Source organism: Triplophysa dalaica, chromosome 23 (assembly GCF_015846415.1).
Source record: "Triplophysa dalaica isolate WHDGS20190420 chromosome 23, ASM1584641v1, whole genome shotgun sequence".
In the NCBI taxonomy this organism is placed as follows: Eukaryota; Metazoa; Chordata; class Actinopteri; order Cypriniformes; family Nemacheilidae; genus Triplophysa; species Triplophysa dalaica.
The window spans coordinates 10,722,897-10,741,912 of NC_079564.1; the positions used below are offsets into that span (position 1 = coordinate 10,722,897).

General features: G+C 40.0%; 1 protein-coding gene across 4 annotated transcripts in view; it reads left to right on the forward strand.

Moving 5' to 3' along the window:
- Positions 1–19,016, forward strand: part of rreb1a (ras responsive element binding protein 1a) — a 47,318-nt gene that overhangs the window by 13,745 nt on the left and 14,557 nt on the right. The window contains exons 2-6 of one of the 4 annotated variants that reach the window (XM_056738308.1): positions 4,326–4,454; positions 12,716–12,850; positions 13,282–13,499; positions 18,008–18,100; positions 18,461–18,624. In XM_056738308.1, the coding sequence (XP_056594286.1) occupies positions 12,718–12,850; positions 13,282–13,499; positions 18,008–18,100; positions 18,461–18,624 (608 nt within the window). In that variant the 5' untranslated portion in view covers positions 4,326–4,454; positions 12,716–12,717. The remainder of the gene's footprint in view (positions 1–4,325; positions 4,455–12,715; positions 12,851–13,281; positions 13,500–18,007; positions 18,101–18,460; positions 18,625–19,016) is intronic. The other 3 variants (XM_056738307.1, XM_056738305.1, XM_056738306.1) reach the window with 3 other exon arrangements.

Here is a 19,016-nt window from a genome sequence, read left to right on the forward strand (position 1 = left end):
TGTTGGAGCGATGCTCGTGGCTATTTACTCTAAAGTAATATGGTGCAGTTGTCCCATTTTAATAGTGCTTTTTTCATCTTTATTTTTTTCATGATCCCATTGATCCCTTTTATTTCTATCTGAAGTTGGATTTATGGGTGTGGCTTAATTTGAACTGACACAAAATAACCTTGTAGAACAATTCTTCTCTTGTGAACAGGTTTAAAATAGGCCTAAATTCAAGCCTAAAGATGTCAAGCCTGACATCGATGGAAACCTTCCGCCCTAGCTTTACATTAAATTAAAACTATAGTCATTTTATTTATCAACTATTGTTTGGTGTCAAACTTGACAAACTTGTGAGTCTGCACCAGTACGGTGGGTAGTTCTTCTATCGGGCCGTCTGCAGTAACAAGTTTCCACCCTTCTGTAGGCCAGTGTTTTGTAGGGTGTACGGTCTGCATTGATAAGGATACGAGACCTCATGGTGGTGCAGGTTCTAGTAACTCCCTCCGCCCGTACCCCCCCCCCCCCATTATCCCTGGCGTTCAATAGAAACAAAGAAAACAAGCCAGGGAGTGAGCAGTTAATACAGCTCAGTTCTTCAAGCAGCACGAGGAAACTGGCCCGTCCCGTTTGTCTAGATTCTCACCTCATGCGTGCACCACCTTGCATTCTTCACTCATTCATCAGTTCTCTTTTTCAACCTTTTCTTTTAGGCTCGTTGCCTCTCTGTCACTCTTTCTTTCTCTGGGTTTTATCTCCGTCTCTTGGTGTTGAAACTGATATTGGGGGGTGTTGTGCTAAGCAGAAAACAGCGATATCTCAGAGCGCCAACTGCTCTCAAACACGTCGGTTCGTGCACTTGTCCGTGCCTGTCATCCAGCCCCTGAAACAGAGCAGCAGCATTCTTTCTCACACACATACACACACACGATGAAGTGCTCATGCTCGCATACGGAGGTGGAGGTATTCACATGGTGTGCCTACACAAACGGGTTTAACCCAAATATGGATGTAGCGTATACCTGCGCTCACTGAACGGGGACCTAGCATAAATACGACCGAATCCTGGCATGCTGCTAATGATGTGACCTTGTGACATGGTTTGTAACGGGGGAGATCTCTTTGACACTGTGTTCAGCTGTTTAAACTCTTTCAAACTCACACAGAGGAATTGATCGATTTAGACATTTAAAAGCAAACATCAGTGGAGCTATAGAGCTTGGGAATCTATGTTATTGTGCATTGCATTTTGGGCAGCAGCCGTATGTACACTGTATGTACATAAAAAATATAAGAGCTGCTTGCACTTGCTTAGAATAGATGGACTTGTATTTGAGTCCCTTGTTTATTCAAAGGAGCGCTCCCTTATGGAGACGGAGGGATCGCAAAGGGCTATATCACATATGACATTTCTAAATGTATTTTCACATTTCTCATGGTGTGAGCTCTTATAAATTCTAGCGGATCTGTTATAATAAATACAAATGACAAAGCCACATTTGACCAAGTTATTTATTTTCATTTAGTTGCACTTTCACCGTTGTGTTGTTTCTAAGCTAGGAAGCGAAAAAGTGCGCTTCTTTTCAAATCTGTTTTCCCCTCCGGTCATGAGAGCAGATATGGCAGTTCATAACACAGAAAGCGTTCTCCATTCATATGAAATAAATTTAACTTCTACATCCACTATTTCCCAGTCTCTACTGCGGTGTCGGTGTCACAGGATGCATTGCGCTGCTGACGTCACGTTCCCATTCTCTGTAGACCAACATTAAACTTGTGCGACAAGTTTTTTGAACCGTCCTTATTGAAAGTTATTTTTTTTTCACATTTTACATTTCTTTTGAAATGTGATGGGGACTACAGTCTGTGTTTGCAACAGAGATGCTGATCTTAACGTTCGCGGTTCACTATTTCTTCACTTTTCTCTGTTTGTTTTCTCTTTTTTGTGACTGTTGCTCGATTCACGCAAAGCCAGTAATATTCGGTGAGGTCAGTATCCCGTCATCATTATCGGAGGGATTTGACATGGAAGATGACACACAGACTAGGTGTGTTTCAAAGGGATGGAGCTTCAGATCCACACACACACTAAAGACCACAGCCATCTAAAATGTCTCCTCCACCCAGCCCAATATACCTGCCTCTTTGCCTCTCAATTAGGCAGTCTTACCAGCACTAATCTGATAATCTTCGTCTTGCGTCTCTCATCCATTCCTCCATCTCTCTCACATCTCTCCTCCATCTCCCTTGCTCGTCCCGCCATCATTTCTCCATCCCCCACCGGCATTAAAGTTTGCTGTGAACTTTTTATGGTCATCTGTCTTGAGCCAGTTAGGTTGTCTCTCTCTTTTTCTCTCTCTCTTGCTTACTCGTTCACATTTAAACACAGTCCATCACCCCCTCTGCACGTATCCTCTTCCCTTGAAAAGCTCCTTCACAAAGAGGATAACTCTGCGTACTTAACTCTCCTCCTCTTCATCTGTATTTGTCTGTATCCCTCCATCATGTCTGCAGTCAGCTTACTCGTCATTCGACAAATGATTCTCAAGGAGATGCACAGATACTAAATTTCTCCACCGATAGCCAATTATTCAGAGTGATATCTGTCGATATAAATTGCGAAGAATAAATGAATATTTCTTACCTTTCGAAATGTTATTAATTCATATAACGACTATTAATATTGAACATCAAACTGGTGATTTTTCTTAACATTTTCTATCCACCTTATTTTTGAATACGGAAGTAAACAACGTGATGTACTTCCTTTTTGTCTCGGTGTAAAACAATGGAAGAGGTGTCGCGGGAGCACACTCCAAGCACCATTAATACAGCTTTGGTGAATATTTTTCACACCTGTGATCCATTGAACACTGGGAGGATGAAGTGGCCTGATATGTCATATGAAGATATATTCAATTATTTTGTATTTTCTCTCAGACTTGACGGGTCTTCGAATACATCTATAAAAGCACAGAAACGTTAGTTGCAGTGATTTACATGCACATTTGGAAAGTCAGTGGAAATTTGTAACATTACATGACACAAGATCACAAATTCATGTTTTTTAAAAGCAGATGTGAATCCCAGTCAAAGTAAAGAAACATTGCTGAATCCTTAACATAGAACTAATAAATGAAGAATGGAGACGGCTGGTTGCACAGGTCTCCACCGCAGCATCCATCACAACTTTCTGAAAACAACTTAAAACATACTAACCAATAACTGTCTTGTTTTAATGTCTATTGAAAAAAAAAATTCACATTGTTCATTCTCTCCCTTGCTTACTTCAGCTTTTATCATCCTAGTAACATGGCCTGGTTAACTAGGCTATCAGTACTGTTTAGCGTGTTGATCAAATGTTAAATGTGATTTGGATAAAAGCATACATACAAATCATACAGCTGCGATCCGCTGACAGGAAGGTTTTCTTAAGCCTGTTTTAAACTGCTAAATACACATAAAAATGCTAACAGCTCAATTTGAACTGCTGCTAATATTATTGTACCACTACTTGCATACTGTTTATTAAGTTGTGCAAATTTTGTTTTGTTTTGTATAATCTATGATATATAATAATGAAATTTTTCTACATTTAGTGTCACTCTCACCATAAGTGCCTGCCTTTGAATGATGTTTATTAGTTATTGTAGTCAAGAAGGTATATTTCCCAGGAGAATGGGCATCCAGTAGGCTACAATTAATGAATTATGGTGCAAAATGTCTTGCAAACCTTCAAAGTCCAAAAGGGTGAACGCTTCCGGACAAACCTAGACATTCAAATCATTTTGTTACAGCCTATAGTATTGGCTAAACGCATCATCTAATAAACCCAAACATTTAATGACCAACCATCCAATGGGTAAAGCTTTGAATGATCCCTTTCCTGTAGCTCAGTGGTAAGAGCAAGGTTGTGGGTTCGAACCCAGGTGATTGCAAATACCTATGTAAAATGTATAGGGTAAAGCAATGTAAGTCGCTTTGGATAAAAGCGTCTGTCAAATGCCTAAATGTAAATGTAAATGTATCCCCTATCCAATTCTCATTCTTGCAGGCGGCGATTCTGATGCGTGGAGAAATAAAGATAGTTAGTAACTTGACTTGATTCAAAGCAGCATCTGGGGAGAGTTTGGCATAAGTTAAAATGTACCCTGACTGCAGGTCAAACTCCAGCCGTTGAGATTAAAAGGGGAGGGATGGGCCTTTTCATAGGGATGTGATTCAACACAGCAGGTTTTGCAATGCTTTTATTACTTTATAACAGATTTCAAGGTCAAAAGTCTGTGCCTCTTCCCTCATTGTTTTGTCATCCCGAATGAAATGTGTGTGTGTGTTTATAGGCATGCATATTAAACTCCTTCTCTGTGGTCTCCCTGCAGTGTGAGCATTGGTGCTGACACGCGAGGCGCGCCGTCGTCCATCTTCCACCCCGAGCGGCGGCTGCGTAATACAACCTCGTCTGAGGACGGGTAAATATACCTAACCGTCCGGCCCAACCCGAGGCTACCTGTACGCGTGAGCACGCAACCTCTCAATCTTCACTGCTTGCACATGCAGCATGGACGACTGGCCTGCTTTTAAACCCTGAACATGTTTAGAGTTTCACCTGAAATTAGTTTTTGCATCCATTCTTTTATTATTCCAGCTGAACCCGTCTTTTGTGTTACGTTCGCATATTTTACATCCCTGGCTCGCATTCCTTCCCTCTGTCATTTATCAAAGTACAACCACCTCACTCCCGCACGTGCATGTGGTCTGTTACAGCAAAAACACGCTTTGATATCCATGTGTGTGGATCTTCTATTTGAGGTAGACACAACCCATGTGCAAATCTTCAGTATGTCAGAGTACATCATAGCTCATAAGATGCTTTAAAACATCACCTGCACCTCACGTACATGTTGCATTTTCTGCATGACGTGTAATCTAGCTTTTCATTCAGGTGGGTTGTTACGTATGACTTGCCAACAAGATACAGAAAGGAATTAAAAAAAGTATTTGTGGCTGTTGCTTTAAAAAGAAAGAATTCAAAGAGATCTAAAGACAAAATACCAGACGGAGCTAAGTTGTATTATCTGTTAATATAAAATAGCTGGGTAATGTTAAAAAACAAGATAGATTACAAAACATCTTTACGAGATGAGGTAACCGGTTAATTGCTGATTTAAAAAGCAAAACATATGCGTTTCATATCAGTCTTCTCCCATAAGAGCATATTATTTAAGGAAGATGCTAAGAATAGAAACAAGACATCAGTGTTTAAATTGATCAATTATTGGTTTTAAATTTTTATAAGCATCATTTAATATAATCTTTTATTAATTCATATATACAAATATTTGTTTAATAAAAAGGTTTGCTCATTCTGAATGAGTATAGTTAGCTATATTTACTCATCTGTTTCGGTGTTCACAGGTAGCGAGGTCAAAGGTCAGCATTCTCTTCTGCAAAGCAGCTGTGTTATCTAGGTGAAAGTACGATGCTGCCATATTTCACGCAAAATATGAGGAAAATGCACGTTTCTCCAACTCGCCTCTTGATTCATCACGTCATCATCTAAATGTTTATAAGTTAATGGCTTGGAATTGCCATGTATTCCCATTTCACACTCCGGACGGAGATTTTTTAGGGTTTGCATCACATATTATTATCATTATTATAAGCAAAACTAAACCAAAGAGGTGATGTTCGCAAAGCAACTTCTATTCATAGGAGCGTGTTTAGTTTTCAGATAGCTGGTGACGTTCAGCGCTCGTATGAGTCACGGCCTGTTGCTCAAACGACGGTCTCGAGTGCCTGCAGTCGCCCATGCTCAGACTTGTGGCGCATCTGTTGAAAAGTCACAGAACAGGACCAGATTGTGAGTTTCTCCATCAGTATGTAAAGTTGTTTCGTTGGACATTGAGGATGTTGAGATAATGATGACACACAGTGCGGTGATTGGGCCTGAGGCTTGTTTGAGAGGTGAGGCACTGTCATCCAGCAAGAACCTGTTTGAGTGGCTGCAGGCCTGAGATGAAAGAGATACTGCGATCTCGCTGCAAACAACAGCCACACAAAAGATGTTTTGACTAAACACTACATCAGAACAAGACAAAGCTAGATTTGCGAATGGTCGTGATAATTCATTTTATGTGAGAGTTTAAATACTACTCACGCGTGAACTAGCACATCTTCTTCTTTGATCGAAGATGACCAGACTGAGAACAATAAGATAAAGACATAAGCACTTCTTAAATGTTTGCTGATGGTTCCTTTTGTTGGTGTGTTTTTGTGCTTGGCCACTCATCTTCATTTGTTTTCGCTGAGCGTATGTTGTTTCTGTTCTGCTCCTGAGGCATTGAACTGATTTTGTTGAGGGAAGTACTGCATTTTCTCACACTCGTAGTTTGGACCATGTTAGTCATGCTCAAATCGTGACGTTTTTTGTTAGGCCAGTTCATTTCACTGTTTCAACACCCTGTATAAGCCTTGAGGCGGCAACTTCTATCATCACATCTCTGGAAAAATTCAAAAACCCATCATCTGTTTATTTAGCCTGAACATGTCTCCTAGTGTATTTTTTTTTATTGTGAGTTTAAAGCACCAACAGGAAGTACTATCCTCATGAGGTATTATATTGTTTCTAAATGCACTAGTCATTTGGTCATTTAAAAGTTTTGTCGGTCCTAAACAATGAGTTTAATCCCGTGTCATGTGATGTCATCAGTCTCCGTTTCCAAATGAACCAGTAAGTAGCAGGAGGAGGCGGGACCAGCATCTTCAGTGTATTGAGTGTTAATATGTGCAACTCTTCTCTATGTTGTATGACTTGATAATGTCTCGATAAGTAACTGTAAACAAGTTTGGGTGTTACAACGCATCTTGATACCCACTTGTGAAAGATTCTGATCTGGGACGCCAGATCTCTTTAAACCTTAACGTAGAGTTATCACGGTACCATAAACATATCTTATGATCTAGGAAATAAACCACATTTGTGTAGTAAACTGTATTATACTGTACACTACAACATTTTGTTGTATTGACTGTTGTTATTGGATAAGTTGTAACAAATACTGTAGTATACTTTAATATTTACTATGGTAAAACTTTAAAGCACTAGTATCGAGGAAGATAAGTAAAGTTTGCTGTAGTAGTACTACATTTTTTTCATGTGAGAACGTCAATCATTATCCCGTCCAAGTCGTTCAAAGCATTAAGAAGAGAAACTCAGCAAAAAGGCAGATGTAAGTGTACAAATGAATGTTAATGCGCAAAGTCAACATTACTTACTGTTCTCCGTTACTACCGTTTAAAAAATAGATCAGGAATCGAGTGTTTTTTATTTAAGCTTTAGCATCGCAATGCTACCGTAGCACCAGGACACCGTGCACCCCTACCTTGAAGAAAAAGCTCAACAAATTTGAATAGGTTTTAATCACCGCTTGTCCGTGTCAGGTTACAAGATTTGCCGGATTGCAGTAGTTTTTGGCTGGATGTTCGCACAATGCACGCCGAAAAGGACAGTTTTCTGCTGCAGGAAGTTTCTTTTATGACTTTGGATGCGGTTTATGAAGTTCCATTGTGTTTTGTGTTTTGCTCTGAGCACAAAGCTGGTTCAGTGGGCCATTACATAAAGATCAGAGGCTTATTCCCCATTGAGCCTTCTGAAAGCGGGAAGGAGCTTGTGTAAGCGTCAACTCTGGGATTGTGGAGCTCGCGTGAATGAAGCACAAATAAAAGGCTTTGAATGAATGGCCAGGAGAGTTTGATTTATTTGAGTAAGAGAGAGAAATATTTTAACTCTGTCCTAGTTTGGCCCCCTTTTAGATGTATCTGTAAACATAGTGCTCTAGTGATACCCCGATCTTTGCCCTTGAGGCTGAGAGAGGAAGAATGAGAAGAGTTTAGGCTGTCGTATTGCACGCGAGAATGCGTCACAGTCTGTTTAAAACCTAAAGTAAAGCGATAGTCATGATGGTGACTGAGTGAGCCTTATTTGTCGTTGAGTGTTCGGTGTGTGTGAGAGAGGATTTGTGTAACTCGCTTTGGCAAGTCAGGGCAGGATGCTGACTGAATGGGTGGAGGATGGGCCCCAGCCGCTCGGAATTACTCAAACATACGATTGGTGGAGAGGATAAATGAGGGGAGTGAAAAAAACAAATCGTTCGCGCTTCATGCAAGGGTATAGGAGTGTAGCTTCCTTCCTCCGCAGCTTCATTTATCTGTGTTGGCCAATACTTATTTCACACAAGAGAGTCTGGATTTCGCCTGTTTCTGGGATGTCAGGAGAGACACTGGAGGCTTTAATAAACAGCCAACATATGGTCGCTGGATTTGCTGTAACATCCCTCTAGACTTTTGCAGACTTGTTCGCTCTTTCTTAGAGTAGAAAGAAACTTCACCCAAAAATGAAAATTATTTTATTTATTCACCCTCATGTCTTTTAAATCTTGTGTGACTTTTCTTTCTTCTGCAGAACACAAAAGAAGATATTTTGAAGAATGTTGGTAACTAAACAACATTGGCCTCCGTTGACTTCCATTGTATGAACATAAAACCACTGAGACATTTCTCAAAACGTCTTCCTTTGGGTTCCACACATATATACAGATTTTCAACGACATGAGGGTTTATAGATGATGACCAAATGTTTATCCTCGGCAAACAGACTCTTTCTGCCTGGCAGGTTAAAATACACAGTCCCGAAAGCACCAGGGTCGCTCCATTAGGTATCTGCTTGCTTTTGAAGTGCACGTGTCACTTTTGGCAGTTTGGTTTGGAGCTATTGTCTGGCAGCCATCCTTGGAATGCCCAACCCACCCCAGCTCTGTCATTTGCATCCCAGGAGTGAGGCCAATAACTTAAACAAGATTGAATTTGGGCCAGATCTGTTCTGAACCTGTTCTGGAAGGGAAAAGTCTTGTAAGCTAAAGGTTTTTGACTAAATAGGATGCTTGGTTTTGTGGCCTGGCAGGGGATGCTGTGGCTTCCTGCCCAAATATAATGGTAAATTTAGATTGGGAATGCATGGCTAATAAAAAGTCAGGTGCCATGTGGACACGGCGGTCACATGTGTGTGCTGTGGTAAAGTGGAGGGGAGGACAAGTTGGTGATGAAATCATCAAAGTAAATCGAGGCGTCCGATTAGTTGTTCTTTGAGTGATGCAAATTGGCCATTTTTTTGTGGGATTTTTTGCACATAGAATAGTTATGGTTCTTGTATCCAGTCGTTCTTCTCTTTTTAATTTCCTCAATATTATCTGAGAACGTCTGTGGAAGCCGTGGTAAAATAAATTCAGCAGATCTGTGAGTGTGAGTCTGTTGTTGGTAGTGGAATACACATTATCCAGTGTGTTTCAAATGCGAATGGGAAGGCTGAAGTGAAAAGTTGAATGATGGGTGTCGCAGTTCTGTTGAATTCAGCACAGCTTTCTGCGGAGTTGTGCGGCTGCAGATTCCCTATAAGCTTGCGTGGTATGTGCGCACGCAGAATTTAAATGCCCGTCTTTCCAGTTCTACACATCCCCCACCTCTAGTCTGTTCATAGGTAAATACTTTGGCTAATTTGCTAATGCTCTCTGCTATAAAATTTTACCATGGTACACCCGGTTCAGTTTAACACGCTTTGCAGAAAATGAGAAAAAAGCGCAGTTCTATGTGAAATTACCACTGATCTTGATGTTGTGTGTTAGTGGAGGAGATTCCCAGCGGACTGTGGGAAACTTTTACCCCCTCAATGGGCTCCTCACACGCTAGAGACCCCCAGGGGGCTTCAACTAATGGCAGGTTTTCGCCAAAAGTGCACATCACACTTGCCTTACTGTCTTGTAGAACATCTCCTTCACCCCCTAAGTAAACAGTTTGAATGATTTTACTGTATATTCTTACTACACAACCTATTCTAGTGCTATTTTTTTGACACTGTATTCTTCGTCACCCAAATTTCTTTTGCCAAAGTTTTGCTTAATCTACAAAATGAAACATCCATTAAAGGGATAGAGGCAGAGAGCGAGATTGAAGATGAAACAAGATGAGAGTAAGCAAATGAGGAGAGAGAGAAGAGAGCAAATGGGGAAAGAGAGAGAGAGAGGCACCAGCGGCATTCGTGCTTGTTCGGTTTGGCACAGTGTGAAGACTTTTCCACCCTTGTGTGCTTTTGAAAAACTAATAAACACTCAAGGCTCACATGCTTTCACCCATACACACATGCACATGCAAACAGGTCCATAACACCAAAATCATCACTGCACCCCTCAGAATGTACATGTGTTGAGTTTCTTTGAAACTGGGATGTGCTGGAACCTCTTTCTGTCGACTTTGTGTGTGTGTGTGTGTGTGTGTGTAGTGTGTTGGAAAGTGAGACTGATGGTTAGGAACAGATGTAGTAACGGCAGCCCCCACAGCACCCTCCACCCCCACTATCTCTCTCGGCAAGAGAGCGAGAATCTTATAACAAGTGCAACTCGTCCTCTCTCTCTCTCTCTCTCTCTCTAAACCCCCACCCCAATTCCTTGCACAACTCTAAACCTGCCCCGCTGTTGTGTAATCCCCTTTCTACCTCTAATCATCAACAAAACCCAACAGTATATTTCTTGATGATCCACACCCTTCTTTACCAAAACAGGTTTTCTCTCCTCTCTCCTGCTCTTGTTTACTGCCAACCATCAACCGTTTTTAATTTTGCTGTGATTAAACGCGTCGCCCATCATCCAGTCGTACTATCAAAGGAGTGGTTCTGCTTTGGCTAATGAAGGGAAACCGATCTGGAGCCGAGCTTTGATCTGATTGGCTGTTTTAAGAAAACTTCCCCTCAGAGTTAATAGCATATACCTTATGTGCTTGTTACAGTTTCAGCTGACCTTATCCGTTTGATAGAAATTAAAGAGTGTCATCATTCACAGACCCTATTGTCATTTCAAACCTGTATGACTTTCTTTTTTTGCAGAACACAGAAGAAGATATTTTGAAGAAAGTCGATAACCGAACAACACTGGCCCCCATTCACTTCTATTGTATGGACACAAAACGAATGCAAGTGAATGGGGGCCAGTGTTGTTCGGTTATCGACTTTCTTCAAAATATCTTCTTGTGAAGAAAAAAGTCAGACAGGTTGAAATGACAAGAGGGCGAGTAACTGATGACAGTACTTTAATTTAGGGGTGAAACCATTATGGATTTGTTAAAAAGGCATTTATTTGGGTTAAACGTTTAAGGTTGTGAATGAAATTATGAAGAATTATCTTTTTATGGAATTATGACTTTTAAGACAAGCATCACTATTAATATTGCTCATAGGGTTAGACACAACGTCTTGTTCTTTTTGTGCATTAAAGAACATTTAAGTGATAGTTCACCCAAAAATGACAATTCTTCCATCATTTACTCATCTTCATGTCATTTCAAATCTCTATGACTTCCTTTCTTCTGCAGAACACATAAGATATTTTGAAGACTGTTGGTAACCCCATTGACTTCTATTGTATGAACACAAAACAATTGAGACATTTATAAAAAAAATCTTCTTTCGTGTTTCAATGAGGAAAGAGTCATAAACAGGTTTGGAACGGAGTGTGAACATGTACTTATTTCTATGTTGGGATGTTTTCCAAAGAGTTTGCCGTACTTCCATTCGACTTATGAGACAGATGCAAAGTTCCACTTGTTGGAGCCGAGTTTGACCCTTGATAACTCATTTTATTGCGGATTCTGTTGTCCGGGTGCCTCCTCGCATACACCAACACACACTCGCATTCCCTTATCCTCTCTCCAAACGAGGAAGCGACCCAGACCGCAGAAGAGCTTCCTGTGAGGCTGTGGATGGGAAATGACAATCTCTCGATCTCATCTCTCTCCATCATTTTGTCTCATTCTTCCTCTGGCAGTCATTTCTCATTTTTGCCTCTTAGTCATTGTCAGATTTTTTACGTCGTCGGTTTTTGAAGTGTTAGGTTTTTGCTCATCTATGTTAGTTCATCCCCTCAGTTTTAGGAGCGAACCCTACATCCCCCTCTCAAGAGTACCGCTTATACCAGATTAGCATCTACAGCCATCTGCCAGGCTTGCCCTGTGTGATGGTCATGTGGTATTACGAAAACACGGAGACGGCAGACCACAGCTTCCTGTTTCCTTTATCTGAGCCACTTGATAGTCACGTCCTACTGGTCCAAATGCGCATGATGCTGGGGATTTGTTCCAGCCAATCAGACCTTTTGATTTTAATTATGTTTGAGAGGTCTTCAAGAAAGATAGACTTTAGATGTCAAGAAAGAGGAAGTGAGTTATGAAAGTGGAAGGAACATATAGAATGAAAGATGGACCTTTTTAGCTGACGATGAGGTCAGATCATTTCAGATCTTATGTATGATCAGTCTTACAGACATGTGTTTAGTCAGTTGATAGATAGACTCCCTCTCACTTGTGCTTGACAGACAGGTGCTGTAGTCATAAACCACAGACCAGGCTAAGAGAATGTGTCGGTGTCTCATCTCTCTGTGGTAGGGTTGGAGAACATTATTTTCCAATGACTGGGCAAGTACTCTGTGTAGTGTATCTACTGAACAGTTTTCCATTCTCAAATTGTTCCTGAGATTTAGCCCCCATGCTGAAAGTGTCTTACATTATTAAAAAAAAATGGTTTTGGCAAACGGTATGAAGAGTGGAAAGTTGCCATGTTCTATGGAATTGCTTGACAGTTGGTGGTTTTTTTTCTGTATAATTGATCTACATTTTCTTTACTTTTTTATAGTTATGGAAAATTCAAAAGAAGAGATGAGAACAAAATTGACTACTTGCACCCCTACGGGGGAGGAGGAGGAGGAGGTGGAGCAAAGCGAGGACAGACAGAGCCCCGCCCCCTCGGAGACACAAACAACACATACAGGTACCAGTGAATAACTTCTTGTCTATACATTTACATTCAAGCATTTAGTAGATGCTTTTATTCAAATTGACTTGATGAAGAAAAAAGTGATTTAATATTATGGGGCAATAATACAAGTTTTAAGTGATATACAACGTTTTAAAGGGATACTCCACCCAAAAATGAATTTACTCACACTCAAGTTGTTCCAAATCTTTGTTCTGTAAACTCAAAGATATTTGGAAGAATCCTAGCATCCAACAGTTCTGGGGCCACTGTCTGTTCCTAACGTTCTTCCAAATATCTTTTTTGTATACAAGTAGATTATGACTGAAGTTTTATTTTTAACTTATGCCACAGCCCATACCTATTGGAAGACGTTTCTTTTATCTTAAAAACTTAAAAGAAACTTTTCTTTAATAAAATTCCACTCTTTATTTGAATACCTTCAGAGGGTTCGGCCGCTGTAGAGGAAGAAAAAGAATGGGAGAACGGAGCAGATGAAGAGATGGAGGCTTCCGACGGGGTGGACTTGTCTTCTATCAACTCCATGATGAACAATGTTATGAAAGCAGCCCAGCTTAACGGTGGAGTTGACTCCGCCCCCACCACACCTAATAAGGTGCCTGTCAAAAGCCCCGGCACCAACCGCAGCGCAAGAAAGATCCAGGTAAGACTTTTTTCAAATGAGGCAAACGGTTCCATGTAAACTCAACAGGTTTGTGTGTTCAATATTGAGATAAAGCTGCAATTGTGAAGTGCCATAACAACAACTGTCTGTGGTTATTAAACACACACACACCATATTTACACATTATGATCCAAATGCAGAATGCAGAATTCACACGGTCAACCTCAGAATAAACTAACACTGAGTCAGATTAACCAAATAAACCCGTGTTATGTCCTGGATGCATCCCAGTTTGCAATTTCCAACTTCTACTAGACACTAAAAGTATGTTCTTCATTGTGATGGGACAGGACATAGTTTAATAAGACAGTGGGCCCTATTTTAACGATCTGATACGCAAGTGTCAAAGCGCGAAGCGCAAGTAACTTTGTGGGCGGGTCTCGGCGCTGTTGCTATTTTCCCGGCGGGATAAATGGCTCTTGCGACCGGCGCAAATCTAAAATGGGTTGGTCTGAAGTAGCTTCATTATTCATAGGTGTGGTTTGGGCGTAACGTGAAATAAACCAATCAGAGCGTCATCCAACATTCCCTTTAAAAGCAGGTGCGCAAGTTCCATTATGGATTGCTATTATTATGGCGTATTTAGCAGGCGCAAAAATATGAGCACGCTCAACTTAACTGGTAAGTTGAAGACTAAGGTTTTTAATGTACTTACATTATGGTAAAGGTGATTTCACAGTCTTTTTTTTCAGTCTTTCAGTGTTTTCAGTTTTTCAGTCGATTTTTTTTCCTGGTTCTTGACGGACAAACCAATTTGTCAGATGTCCTTATATACATATATGTCTTATTGCCACTATTGGGCAAACAGGTCTGATCCTTAATTACTACAATTAGCCTGAATAATTTGTAAGCTAGATTTATGCCTATTTTTTCACATCTTCGTGGCACACCACAATGATTTCTGTCATCTCATGTGTTAATATTTTTTTAGTGTAACAATTTATGATTTGCAAAAATAACTGTTGCATCTGTGTAGATTACATGAGCAAAGTGTATGCGCATTGTGCACGCTATACATTATGGTCAAACATGCGCCCTTAAAATAGCATAATGAACAACGCGCCACTGACTTTAGACTAGGTTTTTTCTGGTCAGTGGCGCAATTGTTTAATGGAACACCAAGGGAGCGCAAGTTCATTCACTAGTTTAGCGACGTGCTTCTGTGGAGGGAAAAAGTGCGCTTTGCGCGGGTGCAAAATAGGAATGACACATGCGTCGGTGTACAAAGTCAATTGCGCTGGGTGCAAGATAGGGCCCAGTGTGTCAGAATGGGGACTTGTCACAAAGTTGTAAAATTGCATCTTGGCAGCATAGTTTTATAGTTAGGAAGCTGCTCAATTTTTGACAATAAAATTCACTGCAGATTAACTTTTGTAGTAAATTCCAAACTTGCTATTTTTGTGCTTTCAAAAGAAAACAGTCACGAAAAGTAAAGTTGTGGTTAACATTAGGCAAAAAACATGCACTATGGGAACATTTAAAAAGTCTACCAAAAACTAACTTGTAAAAAAAGCACTTGTAACTATAATAAGTATGCTATTTTTGTCATTTATTCTAATATTTGTATTCCATTTATGGTATTGTAATGTTGTCTCAAATAGCTGGTGTTTGATATACATGTGTTTTTGTGGTTAGATGGTGATAGAGACGGGGCGGGGGAGATTTTATAGATGCAGCATCCTGCCTTTAAACAGAAAGTGACAAATGGTTCTTTGGCATCTCAATTCACCTTTTGTCCACACTTCTGCATCACATGGTTCCCATTACAGCATGCAATTCATCCCTTAACACTCCCGTGTGCGGAGAACAGGTGTCACTTTTGACCCCTTAACACTCCCGGGGAACTGGAAGAAAGTTTTGCCTCTGAAGGTTTTTTATCAAACCGCCCATCCCCCTGTAGTGTTAAGAGTTTCCCAATACTTCCCATAGTTAAGTACCTTCAACTCATTTACCATCATCAACACATTATCTTTGTTGAACCTCATGGTTGGTTGTGTTCTTTATACCCTGTCCACACTAATGCGTTTTTCGTTTGAAAATGCATCCTTTTCTCTCCGTCTTGGACTCTCGTCCATACTGAGACGGCGTTTTTGTCAACGAAAATTGAGCTTTTCGAAAACGCACTCAAAAGTGGATCTATTTGGGGAAAAAAAATGGAATGTAGTGTGGATGAGAAAACGGAGGGGTTAAAAACGATGACGCATTTTCTTCATGTGACAGTTGTTTCGGCTGCTCTCCTGTTTGATAGCATTAATGTCAGTTCATTCATACTTTAGATCGTATTTTAATAGACAGAATATTTAATTACTCTGCAGTTATTGTTTGGGAGCGGAGCGCGAGTAAAGTTTCATTTTCGCAGCTTTTAAGGCTTGTGTTATCCGCAGCAATATCTCTAAGTTACCTCATTGTCAGTCTATAAAAAAAATCAGTGTCTTTGCTCCACATTGCCGCGAAAGTTAATAAATGTGCCGACGTGTCTTAGGTTTTGATCATTAACAGGACATGGATGTAAGTGTTTTCAGACGTTTCAGTGTGGATGGACAGCGTTTGGGAAACGCTTGAAAACGCTAGTGTGGACAAAGAGCGTTTTGAGAACGAAAACTCAATTTTCAAATGAAACGCACTAGTTTATTCGTGTTACGAAAACATTTAACATTATTACACTGTCAGTTAAACTGATTTTAATATGTATCTACTATTTAATTTATTTAAGTAGTGTAGTTTAGTTTATATGTATTATTAAGTAAGTTAACTATTATATTAATTTAAAACAATGATAAATATGCATTATTTCATGTGCTTGCTATTTTAATCTTACATGTGGTGATCTTGTTTTTAATTTATATTGGAAATATCTGTGTTACCTTAAAACGTTATTGCCTGCGTCTCAGGCCTTTTATGATCTCCTTATGGAAAAAAGCTTACTCTGTGTTACGTGATGTAACAGATTAACTGAAGAAAATAGGAGAGACACCAAAGGTACAGTTCCCTGCAGGTACCGCAGACGGGCTCAGATAAACTATATAGCAAAAAACAATATATATATATACAACAATTTTGGCTCTGGCGCATCACTCAAAACACAACAGGTTTGGAATCTATACGAGCATTATAGTTCTTTTAATTGTTTTTTTTCTTTAAAATCAAACAAGTTTAGCGTTGATGAATTGTTAAGGTTTGATAACACAAGAAATGACCTCTGGACTTTTTAAAGCAGGTCAGTAAGATTCAGTCGATTTGGTGCACACTGTTTCTGCGGATGACACATCCCTTCGTATCCTTGTAACATGCTGAATAAGTAGGTAGCTGGTCAGTCGTCTTCCGAGGGTCCTGAACCAAAGCCAAAATAGTCCGAGCAGGAAAACAAGCCGTATGCCAGCGTTCCATTAGAGGAAAAGGAAGTGTCCTTTTTGCAGAGATGTTTTTGAAGAATCCAGCATAGTTTAACTTCTCGTGTGACTGCTTAATGCTGGATTTGTGACTCATGCACTTTTCTTATAATGAGATATTGACAGGTGTTGACACAATTATTTTATGAAAAAGTATGAGTAAGTATACACGGAATTTTGTCACATGACTACATAGGAACTGAGCTCCTCGCGCTCCAGAACAGTCGAGTTAATGATCTGCCGTATTGTCAACAGCGGCGAGAGGAAGGCGGCACGCATGGGGTCGCTTATACAGATTTGCAACTCAAGTTTACGTTTCTCAGCGATGCTCTTCATGAAGCACACAATAAAAAACATATACAGTAGAAGCTTTGTTTAGAAACATAGAGTGCACAAATACTGTAAAATGTGAGGTGCAAATGGATGCATTCTGGTCCGTATTGCCACAACTCCACTTAATGGCATAAAAGACGACTGTATTCCTGCGGTACATCCACAACAATACAGTATTTATATTTGATAGTAGTGTCGTTATGACTGATGTAACTCCTGAGGTTTTAGGGTTATGCTGCGGCAATTGTTTGTTTAACCGACTGGATTTAGCTCAGTATCTCACACATACAACATGTACCGACAAGACATTCAAGGTCGGCAAGCAAGGCCTTGATCCTTCTTTTCTGCATATGGGAATTTACCCACGCTCCCCAAACCATTTCTGAATGACACGTAGATGATCAATAGCATTGTTTTTATGTTCAGGTTTTTTCTTTATTTTAGGTTTTAGTATTGTTTTTATTATTGGTTTTTCACATCATCCATATTGGCCAGTTACCAGTAAAGACACATGTTGTACTCTATAGCACTATGTACACTATAGCACTAACAATTATTTAATTTAACACTATATATATTTTTTATTAACGTAAGTGTCTAGAAATGTTTGTAAGGCCACTGTGAAAGTGACAATAGCACTAAATATCTTAAAGCTGTATTATCGTAGTGTTGTGGTGTCATAATGTGGTAGTGATCTTATGATTTGTGATGATCTAAGCTGTATGGTCTTTAACTACAAGCTTTTAATTTTGTGTATATTTATAGCAGGAAGTCAAAGATGACAGTGGGTGTATTGTCTGTCCGCTGTGTGATAAGGGCTTTCAGACCCAACATCAGCTCACCATGCACATCCGACAGGTAACGAACACACACACCTTCAGCTGACCAGTCTTCAGCTCACCTGTTTATATTTAGAAAAGACATTTAAATCAATACAAATGGAAATGAGGTCAAGCAGCATGACGTTATAGAACATACTGTAGTACATCCCATATGTTTCACACCTCTGTTGGTCATATAGCCAAAGCATTGACAATCCATCATGCATTCTGTCCCATCACTCAAAGACTGTCTCCGGAGAAAGAGTTTTGATGATCTACATTAAATTTTGTCCCCCAATAAGCCAATACGGGGCCTATATGTGCATATTAGGGACTGTGAATAAGTAAATGGTTTTAAGAACACAAGAATTAGCTGACCTGAAGTTCTTTTCTCCAGCACAACGTTGACAGTGGGACATCAGACCACTCGTGCAGTATCTGTGGGAAGGCGCTAAGCTCAGCTAGTTCTCTGGACCGTCACATGCTGGTGCACAGTGGAGAAAGACCCTACAAATGCAAAGTGTGCGGCCAGACATTCACCACCAATGGGAACATGCACAGGTCAGTCCTGGTTATTGTGTGACTCGGGTTGAAAGTTTTGATTTGTGAATTATTTGCGAGACATGATGTTGGATGAGGAAATCATTTTATGCATCAAAAAAATATTAATTAATTTATTAAATATTATGTTTTTTTGGAGTTGAAGAAAGGGTTAGGGTTTGGAAAGCGACCTACCTAATAATGTGCCTGTGGCTGTGGATTGCTGATTATAACATTGCAAATAACATGATGTTTTTTGGACAGACCGAACAAATCACTTACTAAGACGCCAATCGTAATGAGCCACGAGAATTACTTTAGTGTTGAATGTAGCAACGTTTTGGAATTTCAAAGGCGTGGCATCTCAGGATGCGCATTTCTTAAAGCACCTCATTCTTAAAGTCTCTCCACTT